The sequence below is a fragment of the Physella acuta genome, unplaced genomic scaffold (genome assembly GCF_028476545.2).
Source record: "Physella acuta isolate Inbredline_101_S28 unplaced genomic scaffold, ASM2847654v3 ptg002216l, whole genome shotgun sequence".
Lineage (NCBI taxonomy): Eukaryota > Metazoa > Mollusca > Gastropoda > Physidae > Physella > Physella acuta.
In genome coordinates this window covers 33,403-55,203 of record NW_026733716.1, presented here as the reverse complement: position 1 = coordinate 55,203, position 21,801 = coordinate 33,403, and the positions used below count along the sequence as shown (strand labels likewise).

At 33.6% G+C, this 21,801-nt stretch overlaps 1 protein-coding gene across 1 annotated transcript; it reads left to right on the top strand.

Moving 5' to 3' along the window:
- Positions 1–5,012: 5,012 nt before the first annotated feature.
- Positions 5,013–17,153, top strand: LOC131932567 (methylmalonyl-CoA mutase, mitochondrial-like). Its single transcript, XM_059289492.1, has 20 exons — positions 5,013–5,031; positions 6,956–7,024; positions 7,151–7,279; positions 8,046–8,177; positions 8,573–8,679; positions 9,092–9,275; positions 9,725–9,859; positions 10,215–10,332; positions 10,462–10,541; positions 10,701–10,832; positions 11,218–11,394; positions 11,795–11,878; positions 12,553–12,658; positions 13,105–13,241; positions 13,662–13,787; positions 14,143–14,244; positions 14,548–14,688; positions 15,179–15,306; positions 15,947–16,035; positions 16,418–17,153. Exons 2-20 carry the CDS (start codon positions 6,971–6,973, stop codon positions 16,513–16,515), a joined length of 2,259 nt encoding a protein of 752 aa, XP_059145475.1. The 5' UTR covers positions 5,013–5,031; positions 6,956–6,970; the 3' UTR covers positions 16,516–17,153.
- The last annotated feature ends 4,648 nt before the right edge of the window (positions 17,154–21,801 follow it).

The following is a 21,801-nucleotide window of genomic DNA, read 5'->3' as shown; positions in this document are numbered from 1 at the left end:
AAATTCAGTTTGAATTATTACGTTTCAAAGCGCATAAGCATGTCGATGTTACGGTCAAAGCCCGAAGTGCGGCCAAACCCCGGATTGGCCGGCCAATGCGCGGATTGGCCGGCTCTCTTGGCCAAAGCCCGAAGAACTTAGAACTAAGATCGTATTTCGTACATTGGCCGGCCAATGCGCGCACTGGCCGGGATGTCCTGGCCAATGTTCTATCTAGACTAAGTTGTGATCGCGTTTTCATTATTCTGGGTGCGTTTTCATTGTGAGTAACGTATTGTTTAGCTCTTGTTTGTATAGTATTCTATATGCAAGGCGACATGGATCAAAAGGGCCGTCAGACCATGAGACAGACATGTTTGGATGCAAAGCAAAAGTGGGACTTAGCACTTCAAATCTACCAAGAGAGGCTCTCAATAAAATTATTACTGAGGAAGATCTTGAGAACATTGAACAAGAAATGGAGGTTGCCATAAATGCAACTACATCTTCAGCTAGCACATATGCTGCCGTGGCGGAACGCCCAGACCAGTTGCGTGACAATAATGTGGCCAACAGATTCTGTATAGTTTGTGAAAAACATTGTAGTGCAGCTCATTCTTGTGGATCCTGTGGCAAAGATGTCCATGCTATTTGTGGAGTACCAAATGAAGCAGACGAATGGTACGGAGGGAACATTACCTGCAGATTGTGTCACAACAAACAAGACATTATGGAACACGGGTCAGCAGCTCATACTGGCTTGCAAAATCAAGGTGCTAAGATGCTTAAAACATCTAATACAAAATTTAAAGATGGTGAAGTGGGTGACAATGTACGCATCCGTGTTCCAGATGTTGACAGAGGTCGCGGTGATCCCCGAAGCGTGATTGCAGTTGTCATGAGCGTCGAGGGCGGTTTCTACAAATTAGGAACGGAACATGGTGTTCTAAAACAACTGTATGCTAGAAGTGAGTTTTCAATTCTTCACGAAAAACTGCTCTTATTGTCGTCAGTTGGCACTGAGGAAAAATCACTACGAACCATCGCATCTTCACAATCATTGACTGGGGGCCAAGGCTACACTCGCTGCAATTGCACAACCAAGTGCACAACAAATCGCTGCAAGTGTAAAAATGAAAAGCTGCTATCTATCTATCTATATACTACTAAAAGTCAAGTTTGTTTACATGTTTGAATATTTATTTTTTTGTTTGTTTTTTTGTTTGTTTGTTTGTTTGCCTGATCGACTATTGTGATATGTTTGACTCTATCTGGAGAGCTGTAAAATAGTATGTAGGTAGAGAATAATTTTTTAATGCAGACAGACTGTTAATCACAAATTTATTTAAGGACGTTAACTAATTTATTGATTTATTCATAGTTAAATTAACCGTATTTTTTTAAAAATGTTAATACTTTGAATAAACTTTGTGGGGATAGTGACGTCCCTTGTTGTGTTTACTTTTTTGTACAATAAAAATGGCGGACTCCATCATAGACTTTGTGGCCCATTCAAAAGTTTAACGCGTTACAAAGCTAATTTTCTGCCGGCTATAACTTAAACAATACGTCCGTTTGCTGTATTTATTACGTTCCAACACTTATATCAATTTTCAACTATCTTTTTCATTTAGTTTTACGATAAATTTCTCTAGATCTATAGACCAGCTATCGAAGGAAAGTTATGAATCTAGCCTAGATCTAGAATCTAGATCTAGCCTAGATGTGGGTCACTAGACTCAATGTAAATTCTAGATCTAGACTTAATGTAAATTCTACATCTAGAATCTATTTCAGGCCTTAATTATTTTATATAAATCTTTGTTTGGCTAATTTAAGATAAAATTTAATTTGAAAGTTAGTACTACTAGACTTAGATCTAGATCTTGGTAAATCAAGTTGCATAAGGAGACACATAGTATAGTATAAAAATTCACTTGTGACGTCACGAGTAAATAGCTAAAATGGTAGCGTAGTCGGCTCTCATGTAGTTGGCACGGATTCTAGACCAATTTGTCAATGAAATTTTTTTTTTCAATTTTTTTTTAGATGTGAATGATAAGGTTGCCTATCTGAACTTGGCAAGATACAGGGCAGGTGAAGTAGAGTTCATCTGTTTCTTTGTCCTAAGCATATGAAAGGATAGTGTGATCAGAGACATGCTCGGCTGGAATAATTTTTTAAACGATAAATACATGTTGTCTGAGACTTGGCGGGACACTGGGCAGGTGAAGTAGAGTTGAGTAGGTCACATGTGACGTCAGTATATGAAGGGATAGTCCGAAATCGGTGTTTTCGGTGTTTTTAAAAGATAAAAAACATATTTTTGAATGTGGGGTCTGTTTTTTTGTGACGATAAGTGACACTGCAGTAGCGTACCGAGGAGGGGGGGGGGACGGTAGGGGAGGGGAGGCGGGGGGGGGGGGGGGGGGCGGGACGGGAGGCGGGGGGGGGGGGGGGAATGGGAGGCGAGTGGGGGTGGAGGGGGGGCGAGGGGGGGACATATGTTGGGGCGCCAAAATGGTTTGGAAAAATAAATTGATAGGTTGAGGGGGGTTCAAATCGAAAGTTTGAGTGGGGGGGGGGTGCACATCAAAAGTTTGAGGGGGGGGGGGGGTTCAAATCGAAAACTTTGTCCCCGGGCGCCGGGAAGGTTCGCTATGCCTCTGAGTGACAGACGTGATGTTTTTTGATGGATGACCCCCGAAACCCACAGTTATCCAACGGATGACGGGTATTCTAGTATACTACTAAAAGTCAAGTTTGTTTACATGTTTGAATATTTATTTGTTTGCCTGATCGAAAATTGTGATATGTTCGACTCTACCTGGAAAGCTGTAAAATGGTATGCAGGTAGAGAATAATTTTTTAATGCAGACAGACTGTTGATCTCAAATTTATTTAAAGACGTTAATTAATTTATTGATTTATTCCTACGCAGAATAACCCATTTTTTTTTAAAATGTTAAAACCTTGACTAAACTTTGTGGGAATAGTGACGTCACAGGTTTTTGTTTACTCTTTAGTACAATAAAATGGCGGCGTCTATTGAAGAAAATTGTGTTCCCATTCAAAAGTTTAACGCGTTCTAAATCTAATTTTCTGTCGGTCATAACTTTAACAATACGTCCGTTTGCTGTATTTATTACGTCCCAACACTTATATCAATTTTCAACTGTCTTTTTCATTTAGTTTTACGATAAATTTCTCTAGATCTAAAGATCAGCTATCGAAGGAAATTTATGAATCTAGCCTAGATCTAGATCTAGCCTAGATGTAGGTCACTAGATTCAATGTAAATTCTACATCTAGAATCTATTTCAGGCCTTAATTTTCTTTATATAAATCTTTGTTTGGCTTATTTAAGATAAAATTTAATTTGAAAGTTAGTACTACTAGACTTATTTTTAGATCTAGATCTAGAATCTATACGCGTAAATCAAGTTGCATAAGGAGACACATAGTATAGTATAAAAATTCACTTGTGACGTCACGAGTAAATAGCTAAAATGGTAGCGTAGTCAGCTCTCATGCAGGAGGCACGGGTTCTAGACCAATATGTCAATGAAATTTTTTTTTTCAATTTTTTTTTTTAGATGTGAATGATAACGTTGCCTATCTGAACTTGGCAAGATACAGGGCAGGTGAAGTAGAGTTCATCTGTTTCTTTGTCCTAAGCATATGAAAGGATAGTGTGGTCAGATACATGCTCGGCTGGAATTGTTTTTTAAACGATAAAAACATGTTGTCTGGCAGGACACTGGGCAGGTGAAGTAGAGTTGAGTAGGTCACCTGTGACGTCAGTTTATGAAGGGATAGTCCGAAATCGGTGTTTTCGGTGTTTTTAAAAGATAAAAAACATATATTTGAATGTGGGGTCTGTTTTTTGTGACGATAAGTGACACTGCAGTAGCGTACCGAGGAGGGGGGGGGGGGGGACGGTAGGGGAGGGGAGGCGGGGGGAGGGGAGGCGGGGGGTGGGGAGGGGAGGCGGGGGGGGGGGAAGGGGGGGGTGGGGAGGTGGAGGGGGGAAGGGGGGGGACATATGTTGGGGCGCCAAAATGGTTTGGAAAAATAAATTGATAGGTTGAGGGGGGTTCAAATCGAAAGTTTGAGTGGGGGGGGGGGTGCACATCAAAAGTTTGAGGGGGGGGGGGTTCAAATCGAAAACTTTGTCCCCGGGCGCCGGGAAGGGTCGCTATGCCTCTGAGTGACAGACGTGATGTTTTTTGATGGATGACCCCCGAAACCCACAGTTATCCAACGGATGACGGGTATTCTAGTGTAATTCTAAATGCCATAAAAGTTCAACTTGTTGTAATAAATGATAATACTGATTGATTGAGACTATAGTACAATAAAGAATTTGAATGTTTCTGTCATTTACTTTAATTAATAATCAATAAAGACTTCATTTCATGATCCTTACGGCATTAAAAAACCCAAAATCTGCTCATGATTTTCTAATTCGGACTTTGGCCGGTCGTCCCTAGCCAGATTATCTTCTAATTAAGACTTTGGCCGGTTTACCATGGCCAGTCCGCGGATTGGCCGGCCAAAGGCCGAAATCAAACAAAGTTTCGGACTTTGACCGCCCTATGGGAGGCGATATTGGCCAATGCGCGGATTGGCCGGCTAATCCGCGCATTGGCCGACTTCGGGCTTTGACCGTAACATCGACACACTCCTCCCCTCTCAACACATCGTGCAAGTATACCGGACCCCCCCCCCCCCTCCCCCTTCCCCACCTACTTGGACTGTGACGAAATTTATTAAGTAATGGTTCAGGAACTAACTTGCAATATTAGAGATTGTTATTTCAAAGCATTTTACTTAACGAGTCAAAGGCCAAATGTAGATTACGGATAGATTCTAGATTTATATTGTAAAAGTAAGCTAGGCCTAAACTAAACCAAAGACAACAGGAATAATAACCCAGGCCTAACCAATGAACTTTGTGGCTCTTCAATGAATAAAAGTAAAAATAATAATGTTGACATTGCTCTTGTAAACCTTGTGCAGAATGTGCATTTTCGTGTACTGCTAGCCTAGGTCTGCTGTTGTTTGACTGTTTATTTAATATTTTTTTATGTGACAAGGTAAAATTAAATCTAGATTTAGATCTAGAATCTAGATCCTGACCATTTAACATACAAACACATTTGAGATTTAGTCTACAGTTAAATAATTAAATAAATAAAGAAAAACGTCAAAGAGCAGTACAATGATGGTGGTGATGTTCGTAAAGTCGAAAACTGTTCGTTCATTGTTGTTAAATGATTTAAATGTCTGATAACATCAGACTGAATCTGATGACTGAGCACTGAGTGAGAGTGAGAGTGTCTCAGACTCAGAGTGTCAGTTGTCTCACGTTGTCTGAGTCTGGATTGTTACCAATTCAAGTTACACATTACGATGATGAGTCGTCGTTCGACAATGTAGCTAGACTAATACTAATAGTAACTAGATCTAATAATTACTAATTGACTATTAACGATTGTGAATTGGGTAAAACTCCATTTTAGCGCATTTTATTCCCCGCTTCACGTTCACCTTCAGTTGAGCGTATTTTATTATAAACAACAAAAAAAAAACACAAAAACATTAGGAAAACATTGAACTTATTTCTTTATGAAGTTTTGATAATTTACTTTTGTCAAAACTTGAGAAAAATCCAAATTTGGAATATTGAATGCTATAAATAAACTTTTATGAACTCACGATGACCCCAAATCTGAGGCCAACACCATTTATTGCCAAAGCTATGACGTATGCTGATAATTTAATTGAAGTCAATGTGAACTCATGGTGAACCCTTGACTGTGTAGAGATTTTTCTCCCGCTGACGATCACACGCTATTTGATTGGAACTGTCCTAATGCTTTTTTATGTTGTTTTTTTTATTTACCTTTTCTAATTAAAACTAATAAAATACACTCAACTGGAGGTGAATGTGAAGCAGGGAATAGAATATGCTAAAATGGAGTTTTACCTGTGAATTGTTACTAATACTTACTAAGTAATAAGTAATAACTTTGTAGTACTTAGTCTTAGTTCTGTAATATAAAATAAAATAGACCACTGTGGCCTATTTACTATTATTTGATGTCTTTTTTACATAATCATAAGTTTGTTTGGACTGTGGTGGGCGAATAGCGAGAGCCGAGAGTGTCATCATCATGGATTGGAGTATTGGGACTGTATTGGTCAATCTTTGGGGTGAACCCTCAGTCACTAGTCTTTTGTGACATGGATATACGGACTAGGTAGTTAACCTCCCATAAGCCAGGCAGGCCTAGGCATAGTGAACTCCGTCTAACTCACTGGTTTGACCACTACATGACATGTTGGTCGCTTTTCATCTGTAGGTTCACCAGGCTTGATTTCCTCACCCTAGGTGCCGGACACTGTGTATTACCACCTGGTACCCACTTGATGATGTTGCAGTCAATATATGTTATATATACCTATAATTGAGATAGATCTATTAAGTACAGCTATTATATTTGCTTCTTTCATTACCATGTCCCTTATTATATCCCTGGAAACTGGCCTGACTTCAATCGTAACCATAACATTTATACTGTTAATAGCAAGGAAACCATTGCTATAAAGTATAAAATATTAATTTGTAAAGTTATAAGAACTTTGTGACAGTTTAAAGTTTATTTGGTTCACCTTCTATTATCCTTAGATATAAAGCTTAGAATCACTAAATATTTAAACAATTATTTTACTGTAGGCCCACTAGCTTCCAACACTTACTATCTACTTCTTCTCATTAGGAGTAATTAAATAATAGAAAAGTTAACAAATATTAATGTAAGCCTTACCACAACTGCAGATATTAAAAAAGAACTTAAAATTGTAATAGAAAGAGAAACTAGCGTTTAATGAAATACAAGTGTCTCTCATACTTAATTGTAATATTAAAATTCTTGTTATTTCTAATAATACAATTTTTTATGTTGAACAGTGCAAATAGACAACCATGTTTTTGTCTAGCAGACTGGGAATACTTAGAAGACATGGTATTTATCTAAAGGTAAAAATATTATTTTCTTTATAAAATTATTAAACATAAACATCATGAAGTTAATAAATCCTTGTTGTTTGTATTTCACCATAAACTTGTATTACTGTTGAATGTATTCTAATGTTGTATTTCCAGTACAAACAGGCTCCATGTAGTGCCAGTTTTGCATCTAAAGTTCCATTAGATGAAGACTGGAAGAAAGAAGCAGCCAAGGAGCTTAAGGGTAAAGATGTTGAGAAAACTCTGATCTGGAAGACTTCAGAGGTAAAAAAAAATTTTTTCTAACAATTCTTTCTAAGTTCTTGTCACTATCTAAAAAGCACAAGGCAGAAATTACTTTTGAGTTAAACTCAGACTATAACATTCCACCATCCTTTATTTCTTTGACTTAACATTGTATTTTAATGTTATAATGCAAATTGAATTTTGTTTAAATTTGTATTTTTATTGCTCTAAAACCTATAATGTAATCTCTCATAGCGAAGCTTCTCTGCTGTATTATCAGTCTCCATTTATTTTAATATATATAAATATTTTTTAAATCGAGAACTATTAAGTGTAGCAAAAGTTATGATTAATACAATTTTGTATTATTTATACACACACAAGCTCTAACCTACTACTACTTTTAAAAAATATTCTACATTGACATCAAACCAGTTACTATCATGGTTGCCTATTATAGTAATGACAAACCTTGAATTTTTACCCCTTCCTGAGTAGAAAAAAAACAGTTTTGCAATCTACCTTGTCTGTATATCTGTTTGCGTAAACATGCCAACAAAATTTCATATTTAAGTATTAGATCCTATACATATGTTTCTTTTGGACTTTTGAGCGATTTCCAATTTCCAGTAGTCCTATTGGTAGCCTACTTTACTCTTTACCTGCATTATTTGACAGTTTTATAACTTATTCTCATAGAGCAACATATTCTGAGAACTTTTCTCCACTGTTTTCTTTCAAGTAAAAACTAATTTACCAGAAATTTAAGGGTGCTCAATTTCACTTTATGTCATTTTTTGTTTAGGGCATAGATATCAAGCCAGTATATACGAAATTAGATACCGCCAATGTTGCCTCAGAAATCCCAGGAAGGTTCCCATACACACGAGGGGTGTACTCAACAATGTACACCCACAGGCCTTGGACCATCAGACAGGTGTGTATTACATTTTCAAAATTTACTTTGCCATTTTTGTGTGACTACAAGCTAAGAAAATACCCTAGTCATGTAGGCAGACTTTTTTAAATCGAGTGGCTTAAGTTGAAATCTAACAAGGGTTAGAATTTGGAATCCCTAATTCCTTTAAACCCATGTAGAATTGTAGATATCATATACTGGAGCAGTACAGAGCTTTGTGGTATTGATGATTAACTTTATTTTTAGAGAAACCCATTTAATTTAAACCAAAGCTTTCTGTTATAAATTATTCCCCTAAATACAAAGGCTTTAGTACAGATGAAAATCCCACACATGTAATAAAGTATCCTTTGTAAAGAGTATGCATGTTTACATACTGTAAACTATACATTTATGCCCTTTATTGTAAATAGTATGCAGGGTTCAGCACAGTTGAAGAAAGCAACAAATTTTATCGGGACAACATTAAGGCAGGCCAGCAGGGACTGAGTGTTGCTTTTGATTTGCCGACACACAGAGGGTGAGTCAGAGTATTTTAACACAATTAGGCTGCTATTGGTTTGAAAAAAAAAGTTATCTGCCAATTAGAAATGTTTCTTTTTTTTTTTGTATCCTGATTAGTCAGTTATTAAAAAAAATTGTCTGCATAAAAAAGTTGCTAAAAACTAATTAGCTTTAAAATAATTACCCGGCAAGGACTAGCCATTATTTGAATTAAAATATCTCTTGGTTTATTTTTTTTTTTTAAAACCCAAGTCATGTCCCTAAAGAACAAGACAGTATTTTTGTCCAGCCCCCAGCTAATCTCTAAAAGATATTCAGCGTGGCAACAATAGTAAATAACATAATAAAAAAAAACTCCGAGGTCATCCCCGCCTTCCCCATTTGTTCTAATTGATGCAGCAATTGTCTGATTGTGATGACATTAACAGCTATGATTCAGACAACCCTCGAGTTGTGGGCGATGTGGGCATGGCAGGAGTGGCCATTGATTCAGTGGAAGACACAAAGCTCCTGTTTGACGGCATCCCCCTTGGCAAAATTTCCACTTCAATGACCATGAATGGCGCGGTGCTTCCCATCCTGTCAATGTACATTGTAGCCGGGGAGGAGCAGGTAATCAAATGGCAGTGGTCCTCAAATGGTGCACAATCTGAGCTCACTGAAGTATTAGTTGCACTCAAAGGCATTTTCTTGTTTTGTGTGTCAAATCATGCTCATTTTAATATGAAGATTTAATGGAAGAAAGGCAAACTGATTTCTTTAATAGAAAAAAAAAACATCTTTTCATTTTGAATTAAATTGAATTATTAGTAGTATTATGCTGATAAAATATGCAGTAGCATTTTGAAATGAGACATTTTAAAATCTTTAATAATTTTTGACAACTAGAAATAATGCTCATTATAATATGTTTAAAAAATTATTTTTTAATTTCTCACTTCTCAGACTTCTCTAGAGTATTTATTTAAAAAAAAACTTAAAATATTTATTTATAAATTAATTAGTTACTATTTTGAACTATTTTATGTACTGTAATGTCTGACATAACATCATGTTCATAGGGTGCCAAGCAGGAGGATCTGGCTGGAACCATACAAAATGACATATTGAAAGAATTTATGGTGCGAAACACATACATCTACCCACCTGAGCCTTCAATGAAAATCATTGGGGATATTTTTGAATACACATCCAAGGTGTTTATTTTATTTTAATTTTTTTTGAAAAGGCAATTAAAATCAATACTAGTATTTTAAATATATATTTTTTTAAAGTGTAAAAAAAAAAAAATTGTGTTTATACATTTTCTGTTAACAATATCTTTGTAAATTTTGTGTTTATCATTGGTTTAGATAAAACTTTCAAATACTGAAATATAAATTTGATACTATTTATAATGAAAAATTTATACTGTAATATGATGTTTGTTTTTTACAACTAAAAATACATGCACCTATTTGTTACTTGAATTAATAGTTACTTAGTGCTTAAAGTATAATCAGCACTTGATATTAACTCTAATCATTTATTACATCTAACATTTGTTCTTAGCACATGCCAAAGTTCAACTCCATATCCATCTCAGGCTACCACATACAAGAAGCAGGAGCTGATGCTATTTTAGAAGTGGCCTTCACCTTGGCTGATGGCTTAGAATATGTACGACAAGGTTAGTAAAACACTGCATGGTTTTTCTTTTGTTTAGGCTCATACTCATAGCTATTTTAGAATGTTGTTGCTCTTAATAGGACTGCCCATTGCCATATTTAATTTTAAAACTCTGAATTTTCCTGACCAGGTGTTAACAGGGGTCTGGATATTGATAAGTTTGCTCCACGCTTGTCTTTCTTTTGGGGAATTGGGATGAACTTTTATATGGTAAGTTTTATCTTGTTGGTGGGTTGGGGGAGTAGGAAGGGGCAGTAACTGTGGAACCTGAACATTGAAAATTTTTTGTATTTCACTTATCTTTTTCAGTTCTTCTTATAGAGTAAAATCTATTTTCCTGTTGTGTTCTGTAATTTACCACTCATTTAGGAAATAGCTAAGATGAGGGCAGGGAGAAAACTCTGGGCTACACTGATCAAGGAGAAATTTAAGCCCAAATCCTCAAAATCTCTTCTACTGCGAGCCCATTGTCAGACTTCTGGATGGTCCTTAACTGAACAGGTAAATACTAGCTTTAGTTACCAATTGGCTTGTAAATCCAAATTACCCCCCTTAATGATTTATTTTACAGATTTGAAGTCATTAACTTTAAAATCTCTGTTTATAAAGTTGTGGATCTGCAGAAACTATTTTAGCAAGAACATTTCTATTTCAAAAGTTGTTTCTGTTTTGAAAGTAGGGCATAAAAATCCTGTGTGAGTGTAGATCTGTCTATCCCATAACTATCACAGCTTAAGGGACACCACAGAAGACTTTTTGATAAAACTGCCCATTTTCCCATTCCTCTAATGTGGTTAGTGATTCTACACCAGACAACCCTGTCTATTCCTTGATTTCCTCCTGCCATTGTCTTCTTGGCTAATGATTAGCTTGGTTTTACTTGCAGGATCCTTACAACAACATAGTGCGCACAACCATTGAGGCCATGGCTGCAGTGTTTGGTGGCACCCAGTCCCTACACACCAACTCTTTTGATGAGGCTCTTGCTCTACCCACAGTCTTCAGTGCCCGCATTGCCAGGAACACGCAGATCATTTTACAAGAAGAGTCTGGCATTCCAAAGGTCTTGTATAATTCTCATTTGTTTATGTTGATTAATTTAATTATAAGTTAGTGATTTATATACATACAGTTCCATATGTAGTACCATATGTGTTAGTCATTAAGTTTTTATTGTCAATATGGTTTCTTACAAAATAGAAAGGTTTTATATGGTTTCAAGTATTAAGTTATTGCTTGCATTTAGATAATAAAAATTCAAACAGTAGAAACAACCTTAGATATTTAACTCTAAAGCCATTTCTTACCTTTATTTGTGTATTAAAATAGGTAAAGAGGGTTAATTGTTCCAAAATAATATCCATTACACATTTTTTCTTTGTTTTGAAATGTTTCAGTTTTGTTTTAAAATACAATTATTTATTTTATTTTACTAATTTATTTATTTTCCTAAATGATAATAGGTTGCCGATCCTTGGGGTGGGTCCTACATGATGGAGAGCCTGACCAATGAGATTTATGATGCAGCTTTGGCATTGATTAATGAGGTGAGACTCCACTTAAACAAGCCAGCTAAGAAAACACAGACACTCCATTATATCAGCTAGCCAAGAAAACCTAACATTATCACATAGACACTCCCACATATCAGCTAGCCAATAAACCTCACATTATCACATAGACACTCCATTATGTCAGCTAGCCAATAAACCTTACATTATCACATAGACACTCCCACATATCAGCTAGCCAATAAACCTTACATTATCACATAGACACTCCCACATATCAGCTAGCCAATAAACCTTACATTATCACATAGACACTCCCACATATCAGCTAGCCAATAAACCTTACATTATCACATAGACACTCCATTATATCAGCTAGCCAAGAAAACCTTACAATATCACACAGACACTCCAACATATCAGCTAGCCAAGAAAACCTTACAATATCACACAGACACTCCAACATATCAGCTAGCCAAGAAAACCTTACAATATCACACAGACACTCCAACATATCAGCTAGCCAAGAAAACCTTACAATATCACATAGACACTCTTTTATATCAGCTAGTCAATAAAATATTTCCTTGTCACATAAACATTGCATATTCCACTAAAACCAGCTAGGTAAGAAAAAAATTTAATAAAAACATGTGTCCATACTGCTGATAAACAAAGCAATGATAGGTGTTTATATTTCATTGAGGCAGATAGAGGAGATGGGAGGTATGGCCAAAGCTGTAGCTTCAGGAATGCCCAAACTCAAAATAGAAGAATGTGCTGCTCGGAGACAGGCTAGGATTGATACTGGGGCTGGTAAGGCAGTTCACAATAAAGTAGACAGTTCACAATAAAGTAGACAGTTCACAATAAAGTAGACAGTTCACTATTCAGTGCTCTAGTTGTAGATACAGGCTAGGATTGATACTGGGGCTGATAAGGCAGTTCACTATTCAGTACTTAAAACAGTTTACTATTCAGTACTCAAGTTGCATTTACAACTGGTTAGAAATTTTGATGTTCAAAATTTAAATTTACAAACTTACTGCCAATAAATCTTAATGATAATGCCACAATAATGAAATCTTTATTTGGCTAGAGGTAATAAACTATGAAATTAAACTATCTTTCTAATGTCAACTCTAATCCTAATCCAAGTCCTAACTTTAAATCTTTAGCAACCAAACACACCTATGTTTGGAAGTTAATTGTTGGACCTAAATTACATTGGACTAAATGATAAAACTATTTGAAAATTCCAGAGGTGATTGTGGGGGTGAACAAGTACAGATTACCTCAGCAGGAAAAGGTGGATGTCCTCAGCATTGACAATTCAGCAGTCAGGGAAAAACAGTGCGCCAGGTTGGCCAAAGTCAGAGCCACGCGGGACAGTCAAAAAGTGGGTTTTTAAATAAGTTTCTAACTAAACAAATATTTTTATTTTCATAATAATTAATTAGTGTAATTAAACAGATGTAGGCCTACAATTCTTAAAACTTTAATAGTTACATAGAACAGTGAACAGTAAAAAGTGGGTTTTTAAATAAGTTTCTAACTAAATAAAAATGTTTTTATTACTAAAATAATTAGTTACTTAAAATTGTGACCATTTAAAAAGTGTGTTTAAGTAGTTTCTGACAAAACAAATATTTATTTTTCCACAATCAAATTAAATAATTAAATTATGTATGAACAATTCTTAAAATTTTAAGTTACATAAAATAGTGAAGGTTGAGTTTATAGTAACAATTATTGTAATAATAAAATTAGTATCAGAGAAGCATTGGAATTATTGCTGATTTGTCTTGATCTTGTTTAGGTGAAGGAAATCCTAGATGCCATCACACAGTGTGCCAGATCTGGAGAAGGAAACTTGCTGGCTTTGAGTATTGAAGCAGCTAGGTGTAGAGCCACAGTAGGGGAGATCTCGGATGCTATGGAAGTGGTCAGTTTACCATTAAAAACTTGGACTTTGTTTTGCATGAAATAAAATTGTTCAACTGAAAAGTTTAACAGCAATTAATTTCAATTTTTATTAAAAATGTATTATTTATTTTAGACTTGTTAAGAAAAAACAGTTATTACTTAACTTAAACTGCTATCCCTCTAAATTGCATTCAACTTTAACTTTTAATTTATCTATAATTACGTTAAACCTAACTTTTACTTAAACTGGTATCCCTCTATAATTATGTTCAACATAACTTTAACTTAAACTTCTATCCCTCTATGATTATGTTCAACTTAACTTCTTTAAATGGTATTTCCTCTATGATTATGTTACTTGTGCCCTCTGTCAGGTATTTGGAAGACATGTGGCTAGTGATCGAATGGTCAGTGGCGCTTATAAAAATGAGTTTGCTGAAGCGGATGAACTTCAGGTTGTGATTGACAGAGTCAAGGTTTGTAAGTTATACTCATCTGATACACCTTTTTTCTTTGATATAATGGTAGCTTGATTTAGGTGAATTCTGTCAGTTGTGTAACAATTAAAAAGCTCTTTTATAAAGAAATTTAGGCCTACTACAAAACTAATATTTTTTAAAATAAAATTATAAAATCAAATTGTCTTTTATTTTAAAATACAATTTTTTTTGTTTGGAGATGTTTACAAACAAGATAAATATGTGTTTTATCATTTGTTATAAAATTCTGTGTTTTTTAAAATCATGGTTAAATTTGTCAAATATTTTTCCTGTTTCTAGAAGTTCCAAGAAATTGAGGGTCGTCGACCTCGTATGCTGGTAGCAAAAGTGGGCCAAGATGGACATGATAGAGGTGGTAAAGTAATAGCCACTGGGTTTGCTGACATTGGATTTGATGTGGACATTGGTCCTCTCTTTGCTGTGAGTTTTGATTATAAACATATAAGTGATGTGATCAGTAGCCTTTTTTTAAAATTCTAAATGTTACGGGAGTAGCTTGGTCATAAAATGTGAGATTTTAGGATGTAGTCCAGTTATTTTTACCTCTATATTATCATGCATTAAGAGTTGAAGGTAGTCATCTTTCTAGTGGACTAAAGAGTGGGAATTACAGTGTTTGTTTCCAGAGAGCAAGATGGCAACAGCTGACCTAAAAGCTTTAGTCAGCCATTAATTGATGCACTAGTGGATCCCAATGTCATATTATTAGTGGAATTAATGCAGTTTAAAATAAGGATATTTAGTTGTATGTTGTGTAATGCCATGTCTGCTCTTCTTGCCATGTATTTCATGTCTGGCCTGCTTTTCATATAATGTCATGTCAGGCCTGTTTGTCATATAATATCATGTCTGGCCTGCTTGTCATTTGATGTGATGTCATGTAATGTCATGTCTGGCCTTGTTGTTCCAGACACCTAAAGAAGCAGCCCAGCAAGCCATTGATGCTGATGTTCACATTGTAGGAGTTAGCTCTCTTGCTGCTGGACACAAGACTCTGATTCCAGAACTAATTAAAGAACTGAAAGCCATGGGACGGCCGTAAGTTGCCAGCATTGATAGCAGTAGTAGAACTGAGAAGTGTTGGTAACAGTGATGTAAATGAGAGCTTATGGGGTAGGGTGCTTGACATAGTTATGTTCTTATAATCACCATGGTAAAAGAAAATTAAACAATTCTTATTATTATAACAAAACCACTTTATTAAATCAATAGCATGTGTTCAATACATAATTAGTAACTTAGATGTTGGGCATGTATCTTAACTGGAAGAAATACACCTTAGTGAGGTATGGTATGGTACAAGCTGTGTTGCAAACAGAAATTTAAAAAAAAAAGCGTAACTTGATTGCATTAAAAAAAATGCATTTTCTAAGTCCTTGCTTGAACTTTCTATCAAGGGGAAACAAATGTAGTTTTTAGAAAAAATTAAAGTCTTTTAAAACAATAATGAAGATCTCCAGCACCACCCTACTTTATCATAGTCGTAATCTAGTTTAGAACCTTCTAACTGCGCTATTTTAAGTGTTGATATTCAAAACAAAGGGTTTGATTAAAAAAGTGATAGTGTTGAAGAGGGTCAGTCTGTTCTACTTAATAAAACTAGTTTACTAAATACACCTATCTCCCATTCTACTGAATAAAACTATTTTACTAATTCTAATTGTTTCAACTGTTTCAGTGATATTATTGTTGTAGCTGGAGGTGTCATACCCCCTCAGGATTACGACGAGCTCTATAAATCTGGATGTTCTGCCATCTTTGGTCCAGGTAAGTGGATTTATTTCACTCACTTTATAAGCATACTCTTCCTATAGAAAAAATATAATTGATATCAAATGGAACATTGACGACATATTTTGGGCACTGAGCACAGGATTGCAAACCTAAAAATTAAGTCTTGTCCTTAGACACACAATTTTTTAGGACCCTGAGTCCACTAAGTGCTAGAGGTTACCTAACTCATGTAAGCAAGTAACACTCCTTCGCCATTCTTTTCTTTCCAGAGGTCAAAGAAGCAGATGAACTCTATTTCATCTAAGCTTTTTTTAACTTGTAATTTTTATCTCACATCAATAAAATATTCAATTTTTATTCTCTATAGAAAGTTGTATGCATAAAACTTGATATAACATTGATGACTTGTTGACAGGAACCAGAATCCCTGATGCAGCATTAAAACTGATTGCCCTTCTAGAAGAGGAATTGTCCAGCAAGAATAAAACAGAATCCACACAAAGACTCAAGTAACCCAATATTAGTGATATTATGTGCATTTTTCTTTATTTGTAATAAATTACATTAATTCATATTCCATGCTGATTGATGTCAAAAAAATGTAGAAATTGTTCAGATTTTAGTCTATTTTATAGAAATATCTTTATCTTTCTTTTTTTGAAAGTGACCTCTCATATTAGATGACTCACAATCAGTGAGGTGTTAAGGGGTTTTAACCTATCCAGTTAAATCCCCAAAATGATGACTGTCTTATAGGTTTAGTCATAAGACATTCTGCTTTAATCTTGAATACTGGAGTATCATGAAAAAACAACCTTGATGGTTGTACACATGATTTAGACACCAGTGAATATTATGATTTAGGCCAGTGAGATCCGTTAGATATTATAGTTCTTCATGTAACACATTGCATATTCCAGAAATGGTTGGTTCCTGTTCATTTTAAATATTTATTGTAATCAGTTTAAAGTTGCCTCCTAGCCATTTGGAGTCACTCATTGGGTGTACATCATTTTGAAAACCGCTAAACTTTTAAAATGTTAGCAAATTCAGTTTTATTTCTGAAAATTTGATTCATTTAAAAAATGTCTTTGTATAAACTACTGTGTAAATAAATGTTTTCAATTGTTGAGAATTGAACAATGTTTAAAAAATTATGTTTTGTTTCTTTGGATTATATTTCAAATCAAACTCGTTAACACAATCATAAAAAATAACTTCGCTGATAAATATATTTTATTTTTTTCACAACACATACAAAATCCACAAAACCAAAGATAAAAAAAAAACAAGAAAAAGGTTAAAACCCCAAATATTTGAAATAAAAAAAAAATTAGAGCAACATTTGCTCTTAGAAAACAAAAGTATACTGAACACTTGAATAAAGAAACTAAATAATAATTTGAATGGCCAGATATACCCTAGCTGACATTTTTACTTTTTTAAAAAGATATTAATCTACTGCTGAAGTGTAGATCAAGTTTAAAAATATGTAATATAAAACATGCTTTTAAAAACTGATTTTTAAGTGCAACAAAGGATACAAATGAAATCAAGGTTGTGTATATAAACATGTGCATATAAACAAAATACTTCTAAAATTTCCCTAGTTCAATCAGGAATAGAATGTATGCATATTATACTTCACAAACACAATACCAGTACAGCAAATAATACGTGATACAGAATACCAAATATTTTTTTATGTTTACATCATTTTTATTTTTACAAGACAAAACCACAGACTGTAAAAATTAAGTGTAATAACAAAAATGTACCAACGCTTTAGTTCCACTATCTGCTTAGAAGAAATGTTAATTTCCATAAAGTGGAAACATATTGGATTATATTCAATCATCATAGGTACACTGGAATTATGATCCTCAATTAAAAAGGCAAAACATTATCCTGGATATTCTTTTACAGAATGAATGTTTAGAGAAACCAACAACACTAATTTAATTGTATACGTTGGGGGTCAAAATACCAGTAGATAAGGGGATCAAATGATTTTACTGAAGTCATTTGACACAAATTTCCAGGCTTTGACAATAATTTCTTGAAATGTTGAAGGTTTTTGATATCTAGCAAGTTTACAGCTTATAAAACTGACTAGAGAAAAGTTCACTGTGAATTCTGGCAATTACAATACAAAAGTTCAACAAATACTATATTTTATTCATGATGTCAATGTAAAAATATAAAACTTTGGCTGGCCACCCGAATTGTAGTCATTCTTGGATTTAATTTTTATTTTACACCCAGATACATTTGTAAAACTTTAAAATTTAAAAAAAATTTAAGTAAATTAAAACAAAAATATTTTCAATAAACAGCAATTTTCAAAAGTTGAAGAACTATAATTGGAAGCAGTAAAAAAGCTTATATATATTTCATCAATTAATCACCAGTTTAAGTAATACAGCCTAGTAATACTTCTATTAAAATAAATTAATTTCTTTATTAACATGATATTACAATTTTTATATTTCCAAATTTATTTCATTTGTAATAAAAATATTAAAAATGTTTGAAAATATTCCAGATGAAATTAAGATGTAAATTTAGAATTCAATTAATAAAATTCCAATAAATCAATAAGATTATATATTTAAAATTTGAAAATAAATATTGATTATTTATGTTACAAAATTTATTGATTTTTAATAGAGCCTCACAAAACTTATTTAAAAAAACAACAACTGAATAGCTAACCTTAGAGAATACAAAAATAAGTATACAGTCCTCAGCTCCAGGCACATTTTTTAGCAGGCTTTCTGTGACTGCTGCATTAGTTCTTTCTGACAACAAATAATTGCCTGTAAATATAAATAATGTAAATTAAACAAGGTCATATTGGAATTTTTAAACATAATTTAAACACCTTGTTTTATCTTTGATGAGTAATATGTAACAAAAAATTGATTTTTACACCTACCAGTAACTATATGCTTTTTTTGTATCCTGGCTCTCGTTATCATCATAAGATGTTTGACATTGAAGTAGGACTTGCCACCAAAGTTGATGTCTATTAAATCTAGATATTTCTTTTAAAAAAACAACAACTAGGAGATCAATTTCGAACAAAGTATGGCATAGAAACCATCATGTGATCTGATTAAAAAAAATAAAATGTTATTGCTTTTAAATACATAATATTGCAATTGTTTTTCAAAAGTGTGACCATTCAAAAGCTAGGCTTACAAGCTCAATAAGAACAGATTCTGTTACTTCACATTAAGCTTATCACCACAAGTAAAACAGTTGATTAACTGATTAATTTGAAAGACCCGGCACACAAGGGGAGGTAATCGAAACAAATAAAAAGAAAGAACCTTATTCTAAAATCACAAATTTAACAACTTAGAGGCTTTAGTTTGCTCAAAAATTAATTCTACATGACTTTTCCAGACATGTCAAATACACTTTTAAAAATACACATTTCTAAAGCCTATTCACTAGATACCAGCTATCAAATTCATATTTTGCAACTTTCCTTTTAACATAATTCTCTTAAAAATCCAGATTTATGACCTTAAATTGTATTATATTACAAAAAATCTAAAACTTAAATGATATTCTATCCAAAATGCAGTTAAACTTTTCCAAAATTTATTTGTATTCTATTCTGTTTAAAACTAAATCAGGTTATAATTTGTTTATCATTCCAAAAGTTCATTGAAATTTTAAAAATTTTAGAATTGTAAAGGTGAGTTGCAAATAAAAATATAAAATGAGTAGTTTCCTGTCAACTTTGATGGAGAAAGATGGCACTTCATTAGGGCAACATGTCTATCAACATCTAGCATAAAATACTAAAAGTCATTTTATGCTGTTAAATAATTTAACAAGGGCTAAGGTTAAAAAAAAAAAAACTTTTCATAAACTGTTAAAAAGTATTGTTGGAATGTGCTTCATCAGCTTCTACTTTATATGCTCAACTGCATGGAAATAACATTTAAATATAAATGTAATAATGTTCTATAAATATATGTACTTTGAATATAGATATATAATTTCAGAATTATATAATAGGATAATACAATGTCTAAAAATATGTGCAAAGGCTTTATATTTTGCTGCAAATCCACTCATATATAGAACCATACGATAATGAGTAAAAAATACTTATAAGAGTTCACAAAAAAACAGATATTACTTGTAAAGAAAAAAAAATAAGCCTTTTAGTCAAAGCTTGATTTTATGAAGTAAAATATTCCGTTAATTGAGGGGGGTGGGGGGGAAGCTGTCAACTAAAAGATTTAGTTCTGAAGATACAATGATAAGCTGAAACATGTCATCGCCAGATGTGGACAAGTGTCATCAGGCGTCATAAGTCCATCAGATGTCAACACTTACAAATGACAAGACAAAAAATAGTAGCAAATTATTTAGGTTAATGAGCTGTGGAAATATGCGCAGGGATGGAAGAAAAATTATGCCAGTCACATGATCAGTGCTAAATATAGAAGACAAAATAAAATAGGACAGGTTAATAAATTTGAGAAATATAAATTGTAAACAGTTATTAAGATTATATATTAAAAAGTTTTATAAGTAACATGTAACAAACTGACCAAAAAAAAAGTATAACCAAAATTACTTACAGATTAACACATTTCATTAATATAAACAGTGAATATTATTAAGATACACTGAAAATTAATTTGAAACAAAATAGCATGCTAAAGCAAAAAATATATTTTTTTAATGACAAGAATTTAAAAAAAAAAAATAATCACACAAACTTATTGCAGTTTTATTATAAAAAAAAATGGGAAGTCTAAATTTGATTGTTTAACCAGCTGATGTAAGGGACAAATTCCGTCTGCCTCACAAGGCAAATGAGCCGAGTGTTGACAAACATCCTGGTATGCCCTCCTCAGTTGTCATCACAGCACTGTCTGATCACATGACTTGTTTATACAGGACACAGCCATTAGCACCCCAGGTGTTTAGAGAGGACCAGACAAGGAAAAAATAACTCTCTGGGCCTAGTGATTCAAACCTATGGTATTTCTCAAGGGAAAGAACTTGTACAGACACAGCAGAAGTGGGTTAGTTAAAAATTACAATCTGGCCAATGGCATTTGGTTAAACTATTTGCTAGCTGCAACATTTATAAAAAATTGATTTTTATAAAATATTATAATTATAGGATTAATCACTAGAAACTTACATTAGGGGATAAAATAATGTATAAATTATTTTTTGTGAGACTTTGAAACTTCAACAACTAGCCGGAAGGTAACAATCCCCCTGAAGAAAAAAGATATGACAGTCCAGCTAAGTCATAAACTCTAAACTAAAACAATCAGTCAAAGATTCAGGAGTAATTACACAGTAAGTAACTCTAGACTTTAACAAAACTAAAGGATTAACTCAACATTCTGTCCCGTTTATAATTTTTTTGATGCAGCAAAAGTTATTTAAGAAACATAGGAATTAACTTGAACAATTATGGAAGAATCACATTATCTGATTATGGTAGACATGGGATCTGGAAATGGCTGCAGTCTGTGTCATTAAGAGCACTGTGGTAAAGAGGAGATCATTACATGGTGTTAACAATTAAACTTTTAATTACACCAAGCTTTTTTATGTCCCTTTATCAAGGCTGTTTAGAAAAATTAATTAATTGCAAAAATAGCACAAAAAAAAAAAATTAATAATGAACACATTGAAAAAATATTTTAGCACATTATAAAATAAATAATGAGGTGAATGTGAACTTTTAGTGAACATTGTAAAAAATTTTAAATTACATAAAACTAAAAAAACCTTTTCTCATGTTAGTAC